The sequence below is a fragment of the Scyliorhinus torazame genome, chromosome 12, assembly GCF_047496885.1.
Source record: "Scyliorhinus torazame isolate Kashiwa2021f chromosome 12, sScyTor2.1, whole genome shotgun sequence".
In the NCBI taxonomy this organism is placed as follows: Eukaryota; Metazoa; Chordata; class Chondrichthyes; order Carcharhiniformes; family Scyliorhinidae; genus Scyliorhinus; species Scyliorhinus torazame.
Genome location: NC_092718.1, coordinates 169,441,862 through 169,457,932, shown reverse-complemented (window position 1 = coordinate 169,457,932; position 16,071 = coordinate 169,441,862). Strand labels below are relative to the sequence as shown.

The 16,071-nt window shown below is 44.1% G+C and overlaps 1 protein-coding gene across 20 annotated transcripts in view; it reads left to right on the top strand.

The window, feature by feature from the left end:
• The window catches only part of LOC140386732 (uncharacterized), a 387,270-nt gene that overhangs the window by 148,706 nt on the left and 222,493 nt on the right, over positions 1-16,071 (top strand). For 19 of the 20 annotated variants that reach the window (XM_072469351.1, XM_072469358.1, XM_072469363.1 and 16 more), the window contains 3 exons: positions 2,043-2,147; positions 7,252-7,287; positions 11,485-11,580. The exons of the other annotated variant lie outside the window; for it this stretch is intronic. In XM_072469351.1, coding sequence (XP_072325452.1) covers positions 2,043-2,147; positions 7,252-7,287; positions 11,485-11,580 — 237 coding nt within the window. The remainder of the gene's footprint in view (positions 1-2,042; positions 2,148-7,251; positions 7,288-11,484; positions 11,581-16,071) is intronic. 20 annotated transcript variants of the gene reach the window in all.

Sequence of the window (16,071 nt, the reverse complement as noted above, 5' to 3'; positions counted from 1 at the left end):
CAGTATTCATGAGAGAGAAGGGAGCTAACATTTTGTGTCTGGATGACTCTTTGGCAAAGCTCATCTCTGAGATTGTCCAGAATTTTCTGTGTTTGTTTCAGATTCCAGCATCCGCAGTAATTTGCTTTTATATTAGCCTGCTAACTCCTCTCTGAACTGCCTCCAACACATTTACATCCAATCTTAAATAAATATATAGACATTCACACCTCACCTGGACACACATTTGTTATTTTTACAAACCTATTATCACTCTCTTTAAAAGCTTTTGCACCATGAAATCTATTTGTTATTTGATTTGATTTATTGTCACATGTACCCAAGTACAGTGAAAATAATTTTTCTGCGGCCGAGGGAACGTATGCAGTATGTACAGAGCAGACAAAAAAATAATCAACAGAGAACATTCACAAATGGTACATCGACAAACAGTGATTTGTTACAGTGCGGAACAAGAGGCCAAACAAAACAAATACATGAGCAAGAGCAGCATAGGGTGTTGTGAATAGTGTTCTTACAGGGAACAGATCAGACCGAGGGGGAGTCATTGAGGAGTCTTGTAGCTGTGGGGAAGAAGCTGTTCCTATGTCTGGATTGTCGTGTTAAGCACGTTGAGATAACATGGGCTGCAACGGGATGCAGCTATAACTCAAGTAGACTCCAGACCTTGAGTTTAGTTCAACTTGATTTATTGAACCTGTCACACAGTTAGCACAGTTCTATGTGAGTTAGACACTCTGCTAGCCTAGCTGTGATTTCTCTATCTGGACTGAACCAGACTAGCTCTTCTCCACGTGTTGTATGCATTACGTGATATGTTCACTGGACTCACTCGGTAGATGTCCCAAGTGGAAAGAGGCGGAGTGTGAGTACCTCGTGCCTTTTATAGTGGGAAACCACCCCCAAATGTACTGCCTGCTGATTGGTTATGTCCAGTTCCCTGTGCCCACTAGTTGCCTGTCTGTATCTCATTAAGTGCCTGTGAGCATATCATGACATGGATGTACAGGTCTTCAGACTTCTGTACCTTCTGCCTGATGGAAGGGTCTGGAAGAAGGCAATGCCTGGGTGGTCTCTGATAATGCTGTCTGCCTTCCTGAAGCAGCGGGAGGTGTATACAGAATCAATGTGGGGGTGGCAAGCTTGTGTGATGCGTTGGGCTGAGTTCACCACACTCTGCAGTTTCTTGCGATCTTGGGCCGAGCAGTTGCCATACCAGGTTATGATACAGCCGGATAGGATGCTCTCTATCGCACACCTGTAGAAGTTTGTGAGAGTCGATGCAGACATGCCAAATTTCTTTAGCTTCCGTAGGAAGTAGAGATGTTGTTGGGCTTTTTTGACTGTTGCATCAATGTGAGAGGACCAGGACAGACTGTTGGTGATGGCAAGCTCCAGGAACATAAAGCTATCGACCATCTCCACTTCGGAGCCATTGATGCAGATGGGGGGGTGTGTCGTGCTACGCTTCCTGAAGTCGATGATCAGTTCCTTGGTCTTTCCAACATTTAGAGAGAGGTTGTTTTCGATACACCATGCAACCAAGTGATTTATCTCACTTCTGTAGTCTGATTCATCGTTGTTTGAGATACGGCCCACCACAGTCGTATCATCCGCAAACTTAGATATTGAGTTGAAGTTAAATCTTGCCACACAGTTATGTGTGTATAGGGAGTACAGTAGAGGACTGAGCACACATCCTTGCACCCTATCACCCTCCCTACACCCTATCACAGACCTTCCCTTTGTTCTTCATAAACCCCCTCCGCCAGCCATCTCAAACATTTCTTAAAATATTTCTATTTTCTATTCCGATAAAACGTCATGTTGACCTGAAAATTTAACTCTGTTTCTGTCCACGCATTCAGCCCGACCTGCTGATTTCTAGCATCCTAGTTTATTTGAGTTCAGTAAACTGAAAACCATCTCCCCGTGAGACAGAATACTGCCAAAGAGAGAATGTCTTTAGTATCAGCAGTGTGCTCTTCTGTTGGGTTTATTTGGGTTCTAATAATTCTAACTGCCCTGTTCTGTCATTCCAGGAGGCGTTCCAGGACAACTCCCGGGAGGTGTACCGGGACAGCTTCCAGGAGGTGTACCAGGGCTGATTCCAGGAGGTGTACCTCAAGGTACAGGAGGTGCTGCAGGTAATCTGATCTCTCATGAATAACATTTTAGATTCACTGAGATAAGTCAAATAGAAAGTGTTGGAGACAGAAGGAAGAATGGACTATTTAATGCAAACATGGCCGACCTTTTACTTCAATTCCACTTTCCCTTCTGCTCCCCACACTTGATTCCCTGAGAGACCAAAAAATAAGTCAGTCTCAGCTTTTAATATATTCAAAAATGGAGCAATCATATTGGATGAAACCTTGGGGATTTACCTGGATTCGCACAGATGCACAGATCAATTGCACAGAAGCATTGGTTTTCTTGATAAACTAAGGGGGCGGTTCTCTGGCTGTGTTTCACGCGGCGCAAATCCCGCTATGACGGGAGATTTGCAGGAGAGTCCCGAAATGGGATTTGTGGTCGGCGCCAAACAGTTTTTCATTCTCCTGGCCCGCTCCAGCTGGCGTGATCAGGATCTTGGCCAGAAAGTGTGAGAACCTAATTTTCTTTAATTTTAAGATCATCAACGAGATTAAAGTAGAACGAGATTAAAGGTGACAGGCAGGACTGATACCAGGAGTAGAGAGCTGGTAACCTGACCTTACAGCTCGTAGGAGGTCATTCAATCTTCTTCCTACATTGGACGCTGGTTCTTTTGTCTTGTTGCCGGCACTAACTGCAGCTGCCACCATATCCCAGATGGGATTACATACATAGATGCATAGAAAATAGGAGCAGGAAGAGGCCTTTTGGCCCTTCGAGCCTGCTCTGCCATTTTTCACGATCATGGCTGATCATCCAACTTAAAGCTTAATCCTGCTTTCTCCCCGTAGCCTTTGATCCCATTTGCCCCAAGTGCTATATCTGGCCATCCCTTGAATATATTCAATGTTTTAGCATCAACTACATCCTGTGGTATTGAATTCCACAAACTCACCACTCTTTGGATGAAGAAATGTTTCCTCATCTCTGTCCAAAATGGTTTGCCCTGAATCCTCATACTGTGACCCCTGGTTCTGGACACACCCATTATTGGAAACATATTCCCTGCATCTATCCTGTCTAGTCCTGTTAGAATTTTATTAGTCTCTATGAGATCCCCCTCTCATTCTTCTGAACTCCAGTGAGAACAATCCTAACCTAGTCAACCTCTCCTCATATGACAGTCCCGCCATCCCTGGAATCAGTCTGGTAAATCTTTTTGCACTCCCTCGAGAGCAAGAACATCCTTCCTCAGAAAAGGAGACCAAAACTGCACACAATATTCTAGGTGTGGCCTCACCAAGGCCCTGTATAATTGCAGCAACATATCCCTGCTCCTTTACTCGAAACCTCTCACAATGAAGGCCAACATACCATTAGCCTTCTTTGCCGCCTGCTGCACCTGTATGCTTACCTTCAGCGACTGGTGCACAAGGACACCCAGGTCCCGCTGCACACTGCCCTGTTCCAATTTACAACCATTCAGGTAGTAATATGCCTTCCTGTTTTTGCTTACAAAGTGAATAACCTCACACTTATCCAAATGATCTGCCATCTGCCATTGATTTACCCACTCGCCCAACCTATCCAGATCATGCTATAGGATCCCTGCATCTTTGTCACAGTTCACCCGCCCACCCAACTTGATATCATCTGCAAACTTTGAAATGGTACATTTTGTTCCCTCATCCAAATCATTAATATATATTGTGAATAGCTGGGGTCCCAGCACCGATCCCTGTGGTACTCCACTAGTTACTGCCTGCCGATTTGAAAAGGACCCATTAATTCCTACTCTTTGTTTCCTCTCTGCTAACCAGTTTTCTATCCACCTAAATACACTTCCCCCAATCCCATGCGCTTTAATGTTGCGTGACTTTGTCAAATGCTTTCTGAAAGTCCAAATATATCACATCGAAAGGCTCCCCCTTGTCAACTGTACTGGTTACATCTTCAAAGAATTCCAACAGATTTGTCAAGCATGATTTTCCCTTCATAAATCCATGCTGAGTCTAACTGATCCTGCCACTGCTTTCTAAATATTCCGCTATAAAGTCCTCGATAATGGATTCCAAAATTTCCCCCCCCCCACCGATGTTAGGCTTATTGGTCTCTAATTCCCTGCTTTCTCTCTACCTCCCTTTTTGAATATTGGAGTGACATTAGCTACCCTCCAATCTGCAGGAATTGTTCCAGAGTCTATAGAATCCCGGAAGATGACTAGCAATGCATCCACTATTTCCAGAGCCACCTCCTTAAGCACTCTGGGATGCAGATTCTCAGGCCCTGGGGATTTATCCACCTTCAATCCCATCAATTTTCCCAGCACCATTTCTCTACTAATATTGATCTCGCTCAGTTCTTCCCTCTCACTAAACCTTTCAGTCTGCAACATTTCTGGTATCTGATTTGTGTCCTCTTTTGTGAAGACAGAACCAAATTGTGTATTCAATTGCTCAGCCATTTCTTTGTCCCTTATCATGCATTCCCCTTCTGAGACTCTGAGAGAGCCATTGTTCACAACACTCTCCCCACTTAAACTAAAATACCACACCGGAAAAGCAACAATCCTTCACTGTCTTTAAGTTCACAAAAGCTAATCCAATAGATAGACTTTTATCCCCCTCGAGCCCCCAATTGTTATGGGCGAGGCTTTTCAGAACCCCAAAATGTATCATGGAGTTCAACCAACCTCTACTTGTAATGGATTTGTTGCTTTTCCGAGCACACGCCTTTTTCCCTAGGTGTGGGATTACAATTATGGACACGTGGGTTTTTAAACACAAAACACTGTTTATTCCATGAACTCAACTTAACATCTTAATTAAACATTGGATCTCTTAACACCCCTTTCTTCAAAGATAACTCAGAAAATATTGCAACAGTAAATAATTCCTTAAAATGTTCCTTCAAACTTCCAAGAGACTTAACACCTTTAAACAGTATCACATCAGGTTAAAGGATATATATATTTTCTGTAGAATGGCAGAGACTGTCGCAAACTGGCTTTCTACTTTTAAACTGTTCTCAGCAAAACCAGCCAGGCACTTTTTAGCTGCTCTCAGCAAAACCAAACTGCAAAACCTGCAGCTCTCTGGAAACACGCAGACAATGCTTTTAAACTGAAACTAAAAACCTGCAAAATGGCTGACCTGAGCTGAGCTCCACCCACTCTATGACATCACTGTTTTCTTAAAGGTACATTGCTTAAACATCCAGTTCTTAAAGGCACTCCCGCATGACAGCTCCCAATCAGACCTATTATTTTGCTTGGCCAATCTGTATGATTCTTACTTGGATCAGATACTATTTCTAATTTTGTTTGTAAGCCATGGATTGGCCCTATTACCCATTTTGCTTTTGTACCAGACAGAAATGAACAGTTGCTGCAGTTCCCCCATGTGCACCTTGAATGTTTGCTATTGCCTATCCACTGTCATCCCTTTAAGTAACTCTCCCTAATCTATCAAGGCCAATTCACTTCTCATATCTGCATAGTTCCTTTTATTAAGATTCAGCAGCCTAGTCTCCGAATCAACTACTTAACGCTCCATCTTGATAAAAGGTTTAATCATGTTATGGTCGCTCATCCCCAAGGGGATTAGCTACATTTCTAAGGGGTCTCCTACCCCCTCCAGGTTACAGTGTCTCTCCTCTATGGCATCCAGAGGTCTGGCTGGGTCTGCACCCTGAAAGCGAGGAGCTGCTCTGCGCTTCCATCCTCCTGACTGGACTGGGAGTAAGTGCTGAGGGTCCATTTAAATGCAGCTCTCCCTTGTTAGCAATGAAGAGCTAAACCCTGAACCGGGCAAATCAGATGCCTGGGGACTCTGGCTCGGTGTGATTCACGTGATTGTCTGCAATCAGGATCGTGCCCTCCAGCCAACAGGAATCACTCCATACTTTCTGCCCAAAATGATACTTAGGACAGGATTCTCTGGTCTCCCAACCACTTGTTTCTCAACAGTGGCGGGATTTGGTTTCACTGCCGTCAATGGGAATTCCCAGTGAAGCCACCCCTCACTGCCGGGAAACCCACAAGAGGGAGTGCGCTGGCAGCGGGACCAGAAAATTCCACTGGCGTGACCGGCTGGAGAATTTCGGCCTGAGTCATTTCTTCAGGAGAATCGCAGCGTAAGTGTGAAATACAATGTGTTAATCTTGTCTGAATGAGATTGTAATGGGATTAACACCATTGGAGTTGGTAGCAACCACCTGTCAACATTCTGTATTTAATGTTACCACGGATATGAGTGATGGAGCTTCAAACACTGATCCCAAATTCACTGTCCATGTCTGCAACTTTCCAGATACATCATCAATCAGCATTTGTTGGGAAAGATTTCTGGAATATCTATTAAGATATGGAAACCTGTTGGTAGCTCAGCCCAATAATATTCCAGCAACCTTTGTTCAGCAAGCTTTACTGAACCAAAATTTACCAGAATTAATTCGAGAGACAATTGCCCTTCCTAGTTCAGTTCTTTTTGAATGCAACCAGCTGTGATTCTGTACAAAGATCGTTAAACAGTCAGGTAAATTGCAGATGCTCTATGGAAGAGATAGGATGGCATGGGCTAATAATCTTATTTTATTCCACATTTTCTTTTGATCTTACACACTTGGGTTAATATTGAATATGTCAGGAATGCGGCTTCTCTGGATTGAGGGCCTCCTGTTTTTCTTCACAATGTGATTCGTTGTTCCATTCTGTATGTTTAGAGTTTAGAAGGATGAGAGGGGATCTGATTGAGGTATATAAAATACTAAAAGGAATTGAAAAATTAAACATAGACTAAATGTTCCCCTTTGCAGGGCAAACTAGAATGAGAGGTCACAGATATAGGTTGAGAGGCGGTAGAGAAACTACTTCTCGCAGAGGGTGGTGAATTTGTGGAACTCACTGCCTCATAGTGTGGTGGAACCTGAGTCATCAAATGGTTTCAAGATGGAAATAGATATATTTCTGATTTTAAAAATGGATCAAAAGGATGTGGGGAACAGGCAGGGAGGTGGATTTGAGACCAGGAAGAGAGCAGCCATGATCTGATTGTGTGGCGGAGCAGGTTCGAAGAGCTGAATTGCCTACTTCTCCTAATTCCTTTGTTGCTGGTCTTTGCTATGTCATAACATTCCAATCTTCTGTCATTGCAGATGGATATGCAGCAGCTAAAGCTGCTAAATATGGAGGTAAGTTTACATGTTATTTGTTCCAGCTTTTGGGAGTCAGACGTTGATCTGCTGATTGCAGAATTCCCAGTCTCTGACCTGTTCTTTCATCCACAGTCATATGCTTGGTCTAGTTAAGTTTCTAGTCAATGGTAACCCCCAAGAAATTGATGATGGGAAATTTGGCAATGGTAATGTCATTGAATGTCAAGGGGAGATGGTTGGATTCTATCTTATTGGAGCTGGTCATTGCCTGGCATGAATGTTACTTGCCACTTATCATCACTGAATGCTGTCCAGATTTTGTTGCATGCGGACAAGGACTTCTTCAGTATCTGAGCTGTTGCGAATGGTACTGAAAACTGTGCAACCATCTGTAAACATGTCCACTTTTGACCTTATAGTGGAGGGAAGGTCATTGCTGAAAAAGCTGAAGATGGATGGCCCTCAGACACCACCGCTAATGAACTCCTGCAGCTATGTCGTGAGGCTCAGATGATTGAATTTCAAGGATTACAACCATCTTCCTTTGATTACGACTCCAACCAGTGTAGATTCTTTCTCCTGATCCCCACTGACTTCAGTTTCATTGGGGTTCCTTGATGCTACACCTGGTGAATTCCTGGATTCAGTTAGTGGGTAATAACAGGGTATTCACTTGTGACCTTACAAATAGAACAAGATTGAAACTGTGGAGTTTGGGTGAGGATATTTATGTTTTCAATACGTATCTCTAAAACATGCCAAGATCCAGTTCTACGAACACTGAGCAGAAGTAGGTCATTCAGCCCCTTGAACCTTCTCCACCGTTTAATAAGATCACTGATCTGATAGTAACCTCATATCTGCATCCCGCCTACCCCTGATAACCTATCCATGCTTACCAAGAATCTATCCAACTCGGTCTTAAAAGTATTCTGACTTTGCTTCCACCACCTTTTCAGGGACAGAGTTTCAATGACTCACGACTCTCATATGTTGGTTAGTTTTAATGGGCAATCCATTATTTCTAAACAGTGACCCTTCGTTCTCGATTCTCTCACAAGAAGAACCATCCACCCTGTCAAGACCCCTCAGGATCTTCTATGTTTCAATCAAATTGCCCCTTACTCTTCTAAATTCCAGAGGATACAAGCCGAGCCTGTCCAACCTTTCCTCGTAAAACAGCCCACCCATTCCAGGTATTAGTCTGATACGAAAATAGGAAATACTGGACAATCTCAGCAGGCCTGACAGCATTCATGGAGAGAGAAGGGAGCTAACGTTTCATGTCTGGATGACTCTTTGTCAAAGCTCACCTCTGAGATTGTCCCGCATGTTCTGTGTTTGTTTCAGATTCCAGCATCCGCAGTAATTTGCTTTTATATTAGTCTGGTAAACCTTCTCTGAACTGCCTCCAACACATTTACATCCGGACTGAAAAAAGTAAGCGAATCCTGTACATGGCACTCCAAATGTGATCTCACTAATGCCCTGTACAAGTGAAGCATAACCTCCCTACTTTTGTATTCATATCCCCTTGCAATTAATGATGACATTCTATTAACTTTCCTAATTACTTGCTATAACTATGTACTAGGCTTTTGCGCCTCATGCACTAAGACTTCCAGTTCCCTCTGAACCTTAGAGATCTGCCATATCTCACCATTTAGAAAATATGCTTCTCTTTTATTTCCAATTACAACGTTGACAAGTATAGAATGAACTTAACATTTAAATTCATTATTAAGCAAAGAATAACAAGTTTTTCCAAATATTACTGTTAGGTACACCCCAGAGTACTGAAAAAGGGGCCCCACTATTTAAAAGGGAGGTAGAAAGAAAACAGGCAATTATAGATCAGTTAACCTGATGCCGGGAGTGGGGAAAATGCTAGAGTCCATTATGAAAGATTTAATAGCAGAGCACTTGGAAAACAGTGACAGGACCATACAGAGTCAGCATGGATTTACGAAAGGAAAATCATGCTTGACAAATCTACTGGAATTCTTCAAGGATGTTTCAACGATGTACCTCACAGAGGGGGAGCCAGTGGATATAGTTTATTTGGACTATTAGAAGGTTTTCCATAAAGTCCCACAGGCGATTAACGCGTAAGATTAAAGCGCACGGATTGAGAGGGATAGATAACTGGTTGGCAGGCAGAAAACAAAGAGTAGGAATAAATAGGTCTTTTTCCAAATGGCAAGCAGTTACTAGTGGGGTCCGGCACAGATCAGTGTTAGGGCCTCAGCTATTCACAATATATATTAATGATTTAGATGAGGGAACTAAATGTAATGGGCGGGATTCTGTGATCATGAGGCTAAGTGTTGACGCCTTCGGAAACGCTGTCGCGTTTCCCGACGGCATCAACATGGCCTCAGGATCAGCAATTCTGGCCCCTACAGGGAGCCAGCACGGCACTGGAGCGACCCTCGCCACTCCAGCTGCTGATCCCAGCGTCAACTGGGTGCCACGGGGTCCGCACATGCGCAGTGGCTCCTTTCTCCGTGCCGGCCCCGACGCTACAGGGGCCGATGCAGAAGAAAGGAGGCCCCCAGCACGAGAGGCCTGCCTGCCGATCGGTGGGCCTCAATCACGGGCCAGGCCACAATGGAGGTGTTTCCCACCCCCCCCCCCCCGGCGTCGGACCCCCCTCCCCCCCCACAGGCCACCCCCAGACCCTTCCACGCCGAGGTACCGCCGGCTGAGAGCAGGTTAGTACGGCGCCAGCGGGACTCAGCTTTTTTGCCAAGGCCACTTGGCCCATCCCGGGCCGAGAATCGGCAGGGGGGTGGGGGGGGTGCATTTAGAGCAGCCCCCAACCACGCCAGTGCCAATGGCGCCGATCCTCCGGCCCGTCCCGGGCTGAGAGAATCCTGCCCTATATCTCCAGATTTGCAGCAACACAAAGCTGGGTGTGAGAGTTAGCTATGAGGAGGATGCAGAGATGCTTCAGTGTGATTTGGACAAGTTGAATGAGTGGGCAAATGCTTGACAGATTCAGTATAATGTGGATAAATGTGAGGTTACCCACCTCGGTAGCAAAATCAAGGAGGGAAATTATTATCTGAATGGCTTTAGATTGAGTGAGAGGAACAAGGCTTGGGTATCCTTGTACCCCAGTCACTGAAGAAAGCATGCAGGTGCAACAGGTGGTAAAGAAGGAAAATGGTATGTTGGCCTTCATATTGAGAGGATTCAAGTACAGGAGCAGGGATGTCTTGCTGCAATTATACAGGGCCTTGGTGAGGCCACTCCTGTAATACTGTGTGTAGTTCTGGTCTCTGAGGAATGATGTGGTGGGAGTGCAATGAAGGTGTACCATCTTATTCCTGAGATGGCAGGACTGACGTACGAGGAGAGAAGGTTACAGGGAATGGCGAGAGAGGTCCGAAACGGGACCTGCGCCCGGTGTCAAACAGTTGCGATGTTTCTGGCCTGCTCCAGCTGGCGTGACCCGGTTCACACCCTTGCTGGGCATGAACCAGATTAGCATGTTAAAAGGAGCCTTAACATATTCAAACTGGACTTACTTTCTTTAATCATTCATGGGACATGGACATTGCTGGCAAAATAATTGTAGCCCTCGAGTAGGTGGTGTTGTGTCATCTTTTTGAACAATGCAAGCCATGAGGTGTTTGTACATCTGCAATGTTGTCAAGTAAGAATGTGTCAGAAGATTGTGTCACACAAGAACAACTAACATTTATATAGCACTATTAAAATGCCCAATGCACTTCACAGGAGCATTCTAAAGCAAAATTAGACCACTAAGCTACATAAGGCGATAACACGGCCGATGGCTAAATGCGTGGTCAAAGAGATAGGTTTTAAGGTGTGTCCTGAAGAAAGATAGAGAGGCCGAGAGGTTTAGGGTGGGAATTTAAGAGCTTAACACACAGGCAGCTGCAGATACAGCCACGAATGGTAGAGCAATTAAAATGGGGGACGCTCAAAAAGCCAGAGTTAAATGACCGCAGATACCTCAGAAAAGCAATCTAACTAATGGAATAAACTTTCTTCTTCAAAGACTATTTCTATCAATTCATTCAAGGAATTGGGTGCATTTCAACATTTGATTACACTCCACTGTCAGTCCTTACACCAAATGAAAGTAGAAATTCAAGCATTGTGACAGGTAGTATTTTGTAATACTCTTGATACCTAACGCAGTGCAGTTATGTTCTTCTGTCACATATTGATGATTGCAGATTCTCTGTCCTATCATTCTAGGAGGACTTCCTTTTGGTGGAGCAGGTGGTCTTCCATGGCGTGTGCCTGGAGGCTTTGCAGGAACTGTGCCTGGCGGTGTTCCTGGAGGAATTTCAGGTATTGATTAAGAACAATTTGGATTGTTTGCAATGAATAAAAAGTGTTAGTTTAATTTTGTTAGTCTTCCCATCTAGTTTGCTCGCATTCTTTTATAGCATAATTGTAGTATTTCACTTTAAATTAATGCTGCTTTATATCAAGATAGTCCAAAGAAGTCTGAATTCACTGTCAGGGCTTGCCATGGAAACAAAGTAGAGTCTACTGTTGTAGTGCTAGACTCTTATATGAAATAGTTGCAGGAAAACCTGGTACAGAATGATTGTTTATTCGCCAATGCACTGGCAGAGCACAACCTCAGAGAAGGATCTCTGGAGCTGACTTTACCCAACTGGATAATCAAGTGACATTTATACATTGTAGGTCATGTAATCAAAGGCATTATTTTGATTAAAACATAGTCTGGTTCAAACTTGACATTAAACAGGTTTACAGGTGTTCACCCAGGCAGAGTGAATATTTTCTACCCTTATCTTTCTATGACTCTGTCCCTAATCTCTTTTCTTCGTGTTAGCATTGTTGATTGTCTCTGCCTCGTTAGGTCTTCGAAAACCAAGTTAGACTGAGAAACATGCTGCTGAGGGTCTTGCAGATGGTGTCTAAAAAGCACATTTGCTAAGTTCACTAAGGAACCAGCTAGACTGAAACACATGTTGTTGAGGGATTTGCTACGTGAACATCCAGTTAGCATAGTTTGTGTATGTTTGGCACATCAGCATGTTACTGGTTGGTACCTTTATCCTGACTGTGGAGTTTTCCTCTGCTGTTCGAATATACTATAATGCACCATATAAGTTCAAAACATCCCTGAGACCCTCTTAATAGATTATAATTGTTGATTGCCCTAATAAATCATTGTAATTAAACAATATTCGTTCATCACCCCTCTTGGCCCACTTCTATCTCTGATCTGTAGGCCGCCTCTCTGCAGCATCTTCTGAAAATAGTGTCAAGGAACACATGTCCACCAACAACATTTTTTTAAATTCGCTCATGAGATATGGGTCACCTTTCAGCAACATCCATATTCCATAACTGAGTGGAGAAAAAACAAATTAGCTTAACCGCACCACTACCTCTGTCTACTTCCACTGCCTTTGATTTGTTATGCTGCTTGTCCAACATCCAGAATTGGCTGGAAAAAATGTTCTATAGATATTAGGAAGACCAAAGCCACTGGCCTAGATATTACCAGGGACAGGTTGTACAGACTGCAGTTGAGGATGAAATACCCCTGAATGTTTTGTCATTGACAGGTTCCCCACCTGGAAGTCAGCCCGATTGGTAGGCTTAGTTTGCAGTCAAGCCAGGCAGACCCTGGAACATGTTGAAGGACCACATTGTTCCAATCATGAGCCTGAGACCAGGGTCTCTGATCCTATGGAGGGGAGGCAGGATTGTTGCCAACACCTGGATCTGCATAGGGGTGGAAAGAAGAGATGTCTGATCATGGGAGAGGTCCATCCTTGACACCAGTGGAGGTCTTTATACAAGGAGGGTCTTATGTGAACGGGTTGGAGGGACTGGGAGAAAGCACTCTGGCTCTTACTGATCCACAAATAAAGGTCCTCCAACCCAAACCTGCCTTCACCTCCCTTCAGTTGCCAGGTTTCCTGAGATTTGGGAAAGCTGGCTGGCCACAATGAAATCAGGTTATCAGAGGCTGCCAACCTCGTTTAAAATATTTAAATTGACAATTTTCTTCCAGAAGTGGTGGGTTGGAGGAAGGTTTGAAATAACTGAAATTTTAACCTCTGACCCAAACCACCATCTTTCGGTGTTAAAATCCAGTTCATTGACTTTTGACAGAGCCCCAAATTCAATTTCCTAACCACAAACCCCACCTCTCTTTCTCTGGCAACTGTTTTAGATTGAAGTAGACCGTTTTCAATCTTGGTATCCTATTTGAGCCCAGTTGAGGTTGCACCCCTGTATCCTCTCCATCACCAAGATTGTTTACTTTCACCTCCTGAACACCATTCACCGCTGCCCCAGTCTGTAACTCTTTGTTACCTCAGGTTCATCTGGCCAACCTCCCACATCAGGGATGAGAAATTTGGCAGAATTCGAACTTTCCAATAATGGTTGCCATCCTTTGATGTCCCCCCCCCCCACACCCCCCACACCCCACGACTTATGCTATCCGTGGCAGCTGCTGCCTCCAATGTCATCAAAACCAGAAGAGAATCTCAGAAAAACACTTCCATTAACAGGGCCAGGAGCAGATGCAGGGGAGCTGTCACTCATCTCACCAGGATGGTGCACTCTGCTGCTGACCACTTGGTGCATCGTGGAAGGTGAGATTTGGCAGACTGAGGGAGAGGAAGCGGCGCAGCGAAGTTTGGTTGGCTCGGGGGAGGAGTGGATAGGACCAGAGAAGGTGGAGCCTGTCAGACGCAGGGAGGAAGGAGGAAAAGGGAGCAGGCGGAGTGTCAGCTTGTTGAATTGAGGCTGGTTTTCAATCACACTGACCTTGATTCATAAACTCATAACCTTGTTTTTTTTTCTATCACAATATCTGAATACTGCTGAATCTAACAAATAGGAGTCAACCTAAAGCTTCAAAGGAAAACTAATTAATCCTGATCACAGACAAGATTCCCGTGGCAAAAACATTGTTCTTAGAGCTGACTATGGATCTTGCTGTCGGCGTAACATAATCAGCCAGGAATAGTAAACTTTTACCTCAAATTTTGCAATAGCAGACCATTTTTTTTTCAAAGAACACCTGTCACTTTATTGGAAAGTCCTTTTGAAGGGTGAATGCTCTTAAGGATAACGCCAAGGAGCAAATTAACAGGAGAGAAAAGCCAACAGACACTCGATGCATGGAAAGTAAAGGTTTGCAAAGAATATAACAAAGAACAAAGAAATGTACAGCACAGGAACAGGCCCTTCGGCCCTCCAAGCCCTTGCCAACCATGCTGCCCGACTAAACTACAATCTTCTACACTTCCTGGGTCCGTATCCCTCTATTCCCATCCTATTCATGTATTTGTCAAGATGCCCCTTAAATGTCACTATCGTCCCTGCTTCCACCACCTCCTCCGGTAGCGAGTTCCAGGCACCCACTACCCTCTGCGTAAAAAAACTTGCCTCGTACATCTACTCTAAACCTTGCCCCTCTCACCTTAAACCTATGCCCCTAGTAATTGACCCCTCTACCCTGGGGAAAAGCCTCTGACTATCCACTCTGTCTATGCCCCTCATAATTTTGTATACCTCTATCAGGTCTCCCCTCAACCTCCTTCGTTCCAGTGAGAACAAACCGAGTTTATTCAACCGCTCCTCATAGCTAATGCCCTCCATACCAGGCAACATTCTGGTAAATCTCTTCTGCACCCTCTCTAAAGCCTCCACATCCTTCTGGTAGTGTGGCGACCAGAATTGAACACTATACTCCAAGTGTGGCCTAACTAAGGTTCTATACAGATGCAACATGACTTGCCAATTCTTATACTCAATGTCCCGGCCAATGAAGGCAAGCATGCCGTATGCCTTCTTGACTACCTTCTCCACCTGTGTTGCCCCTTTCAATGACCTGTGTACCTGTACTCCTAGATCTCTTTGACTTTCAATACTCTTGAGGGTTCTACCATTCACTGTATATTCCCTGCCTGCATTAGACCTTCCAAAATGCAATATAAGGTGAGTTTTCCCCACTTTGTATCCATTAGGATTGCCAACCCTCCAGGTTTGCTCTGGAATCTCCTGGAATTAAAGATGGATCTCCAGACCATTTCTGCGGGCAAATTTTTCTCGGAGAAAAATTGTAAAGCCATTATAAAGAATTGTTTTTTTGTTTGCTTTATTCATTAGTTAGGGGAACACTGTTTCATGGTCAAGGATAATCTAATCAGGTGAACGAAGAATCTGTTCATTTTCCAATTGGGCATGAGAAGGCAATGCATTGTGGTGATGGGCAGCTCAGTTTTGCCCCCAGGCTGTTGGAAAGGCCAGGCTGCTGAGTGAGTGAGTGAGGGGACAGTGGATTAGGAAAAGGTGCTGCTAGAGTGTGGCCATCGCTGGCAAGACCAATATTTATTGAGCATCCCTAATTATGCTTGAAAAGGTGGTAGTGAGTTAAAATGGTTTTCATAAGTTTCATACCTTCATCTTTAAGCAACTATCCTCTGCTACCATGTTATTTTCCAAAAAGTCAATTGGTGAAGGATAGTACTGGAGCCAAACTACAACATTTTTTAGACATTTGTTGACAGAGTTATACATTACAGTGCTTCCTAACCCAACAGCCACAGTTTCAGTCTGTATCTATTTATCGGGGTATAAGTTAATACCCATCAGCTGTGTACAGCTAAGCACAATCAACATACAATTAACAAGAAGTACATAGAGGAGCGTGAGAGGAGATCGAAAATATTACAAGAGTGCAGTGACAAATCTGAATGCCAGTTTGGGGTTTGGAGCTCCTGAGCTGACGTCAAGATTCAAAAGTGACGCAGGGAAAATGGAAGCAGCTGATTGGGTGTG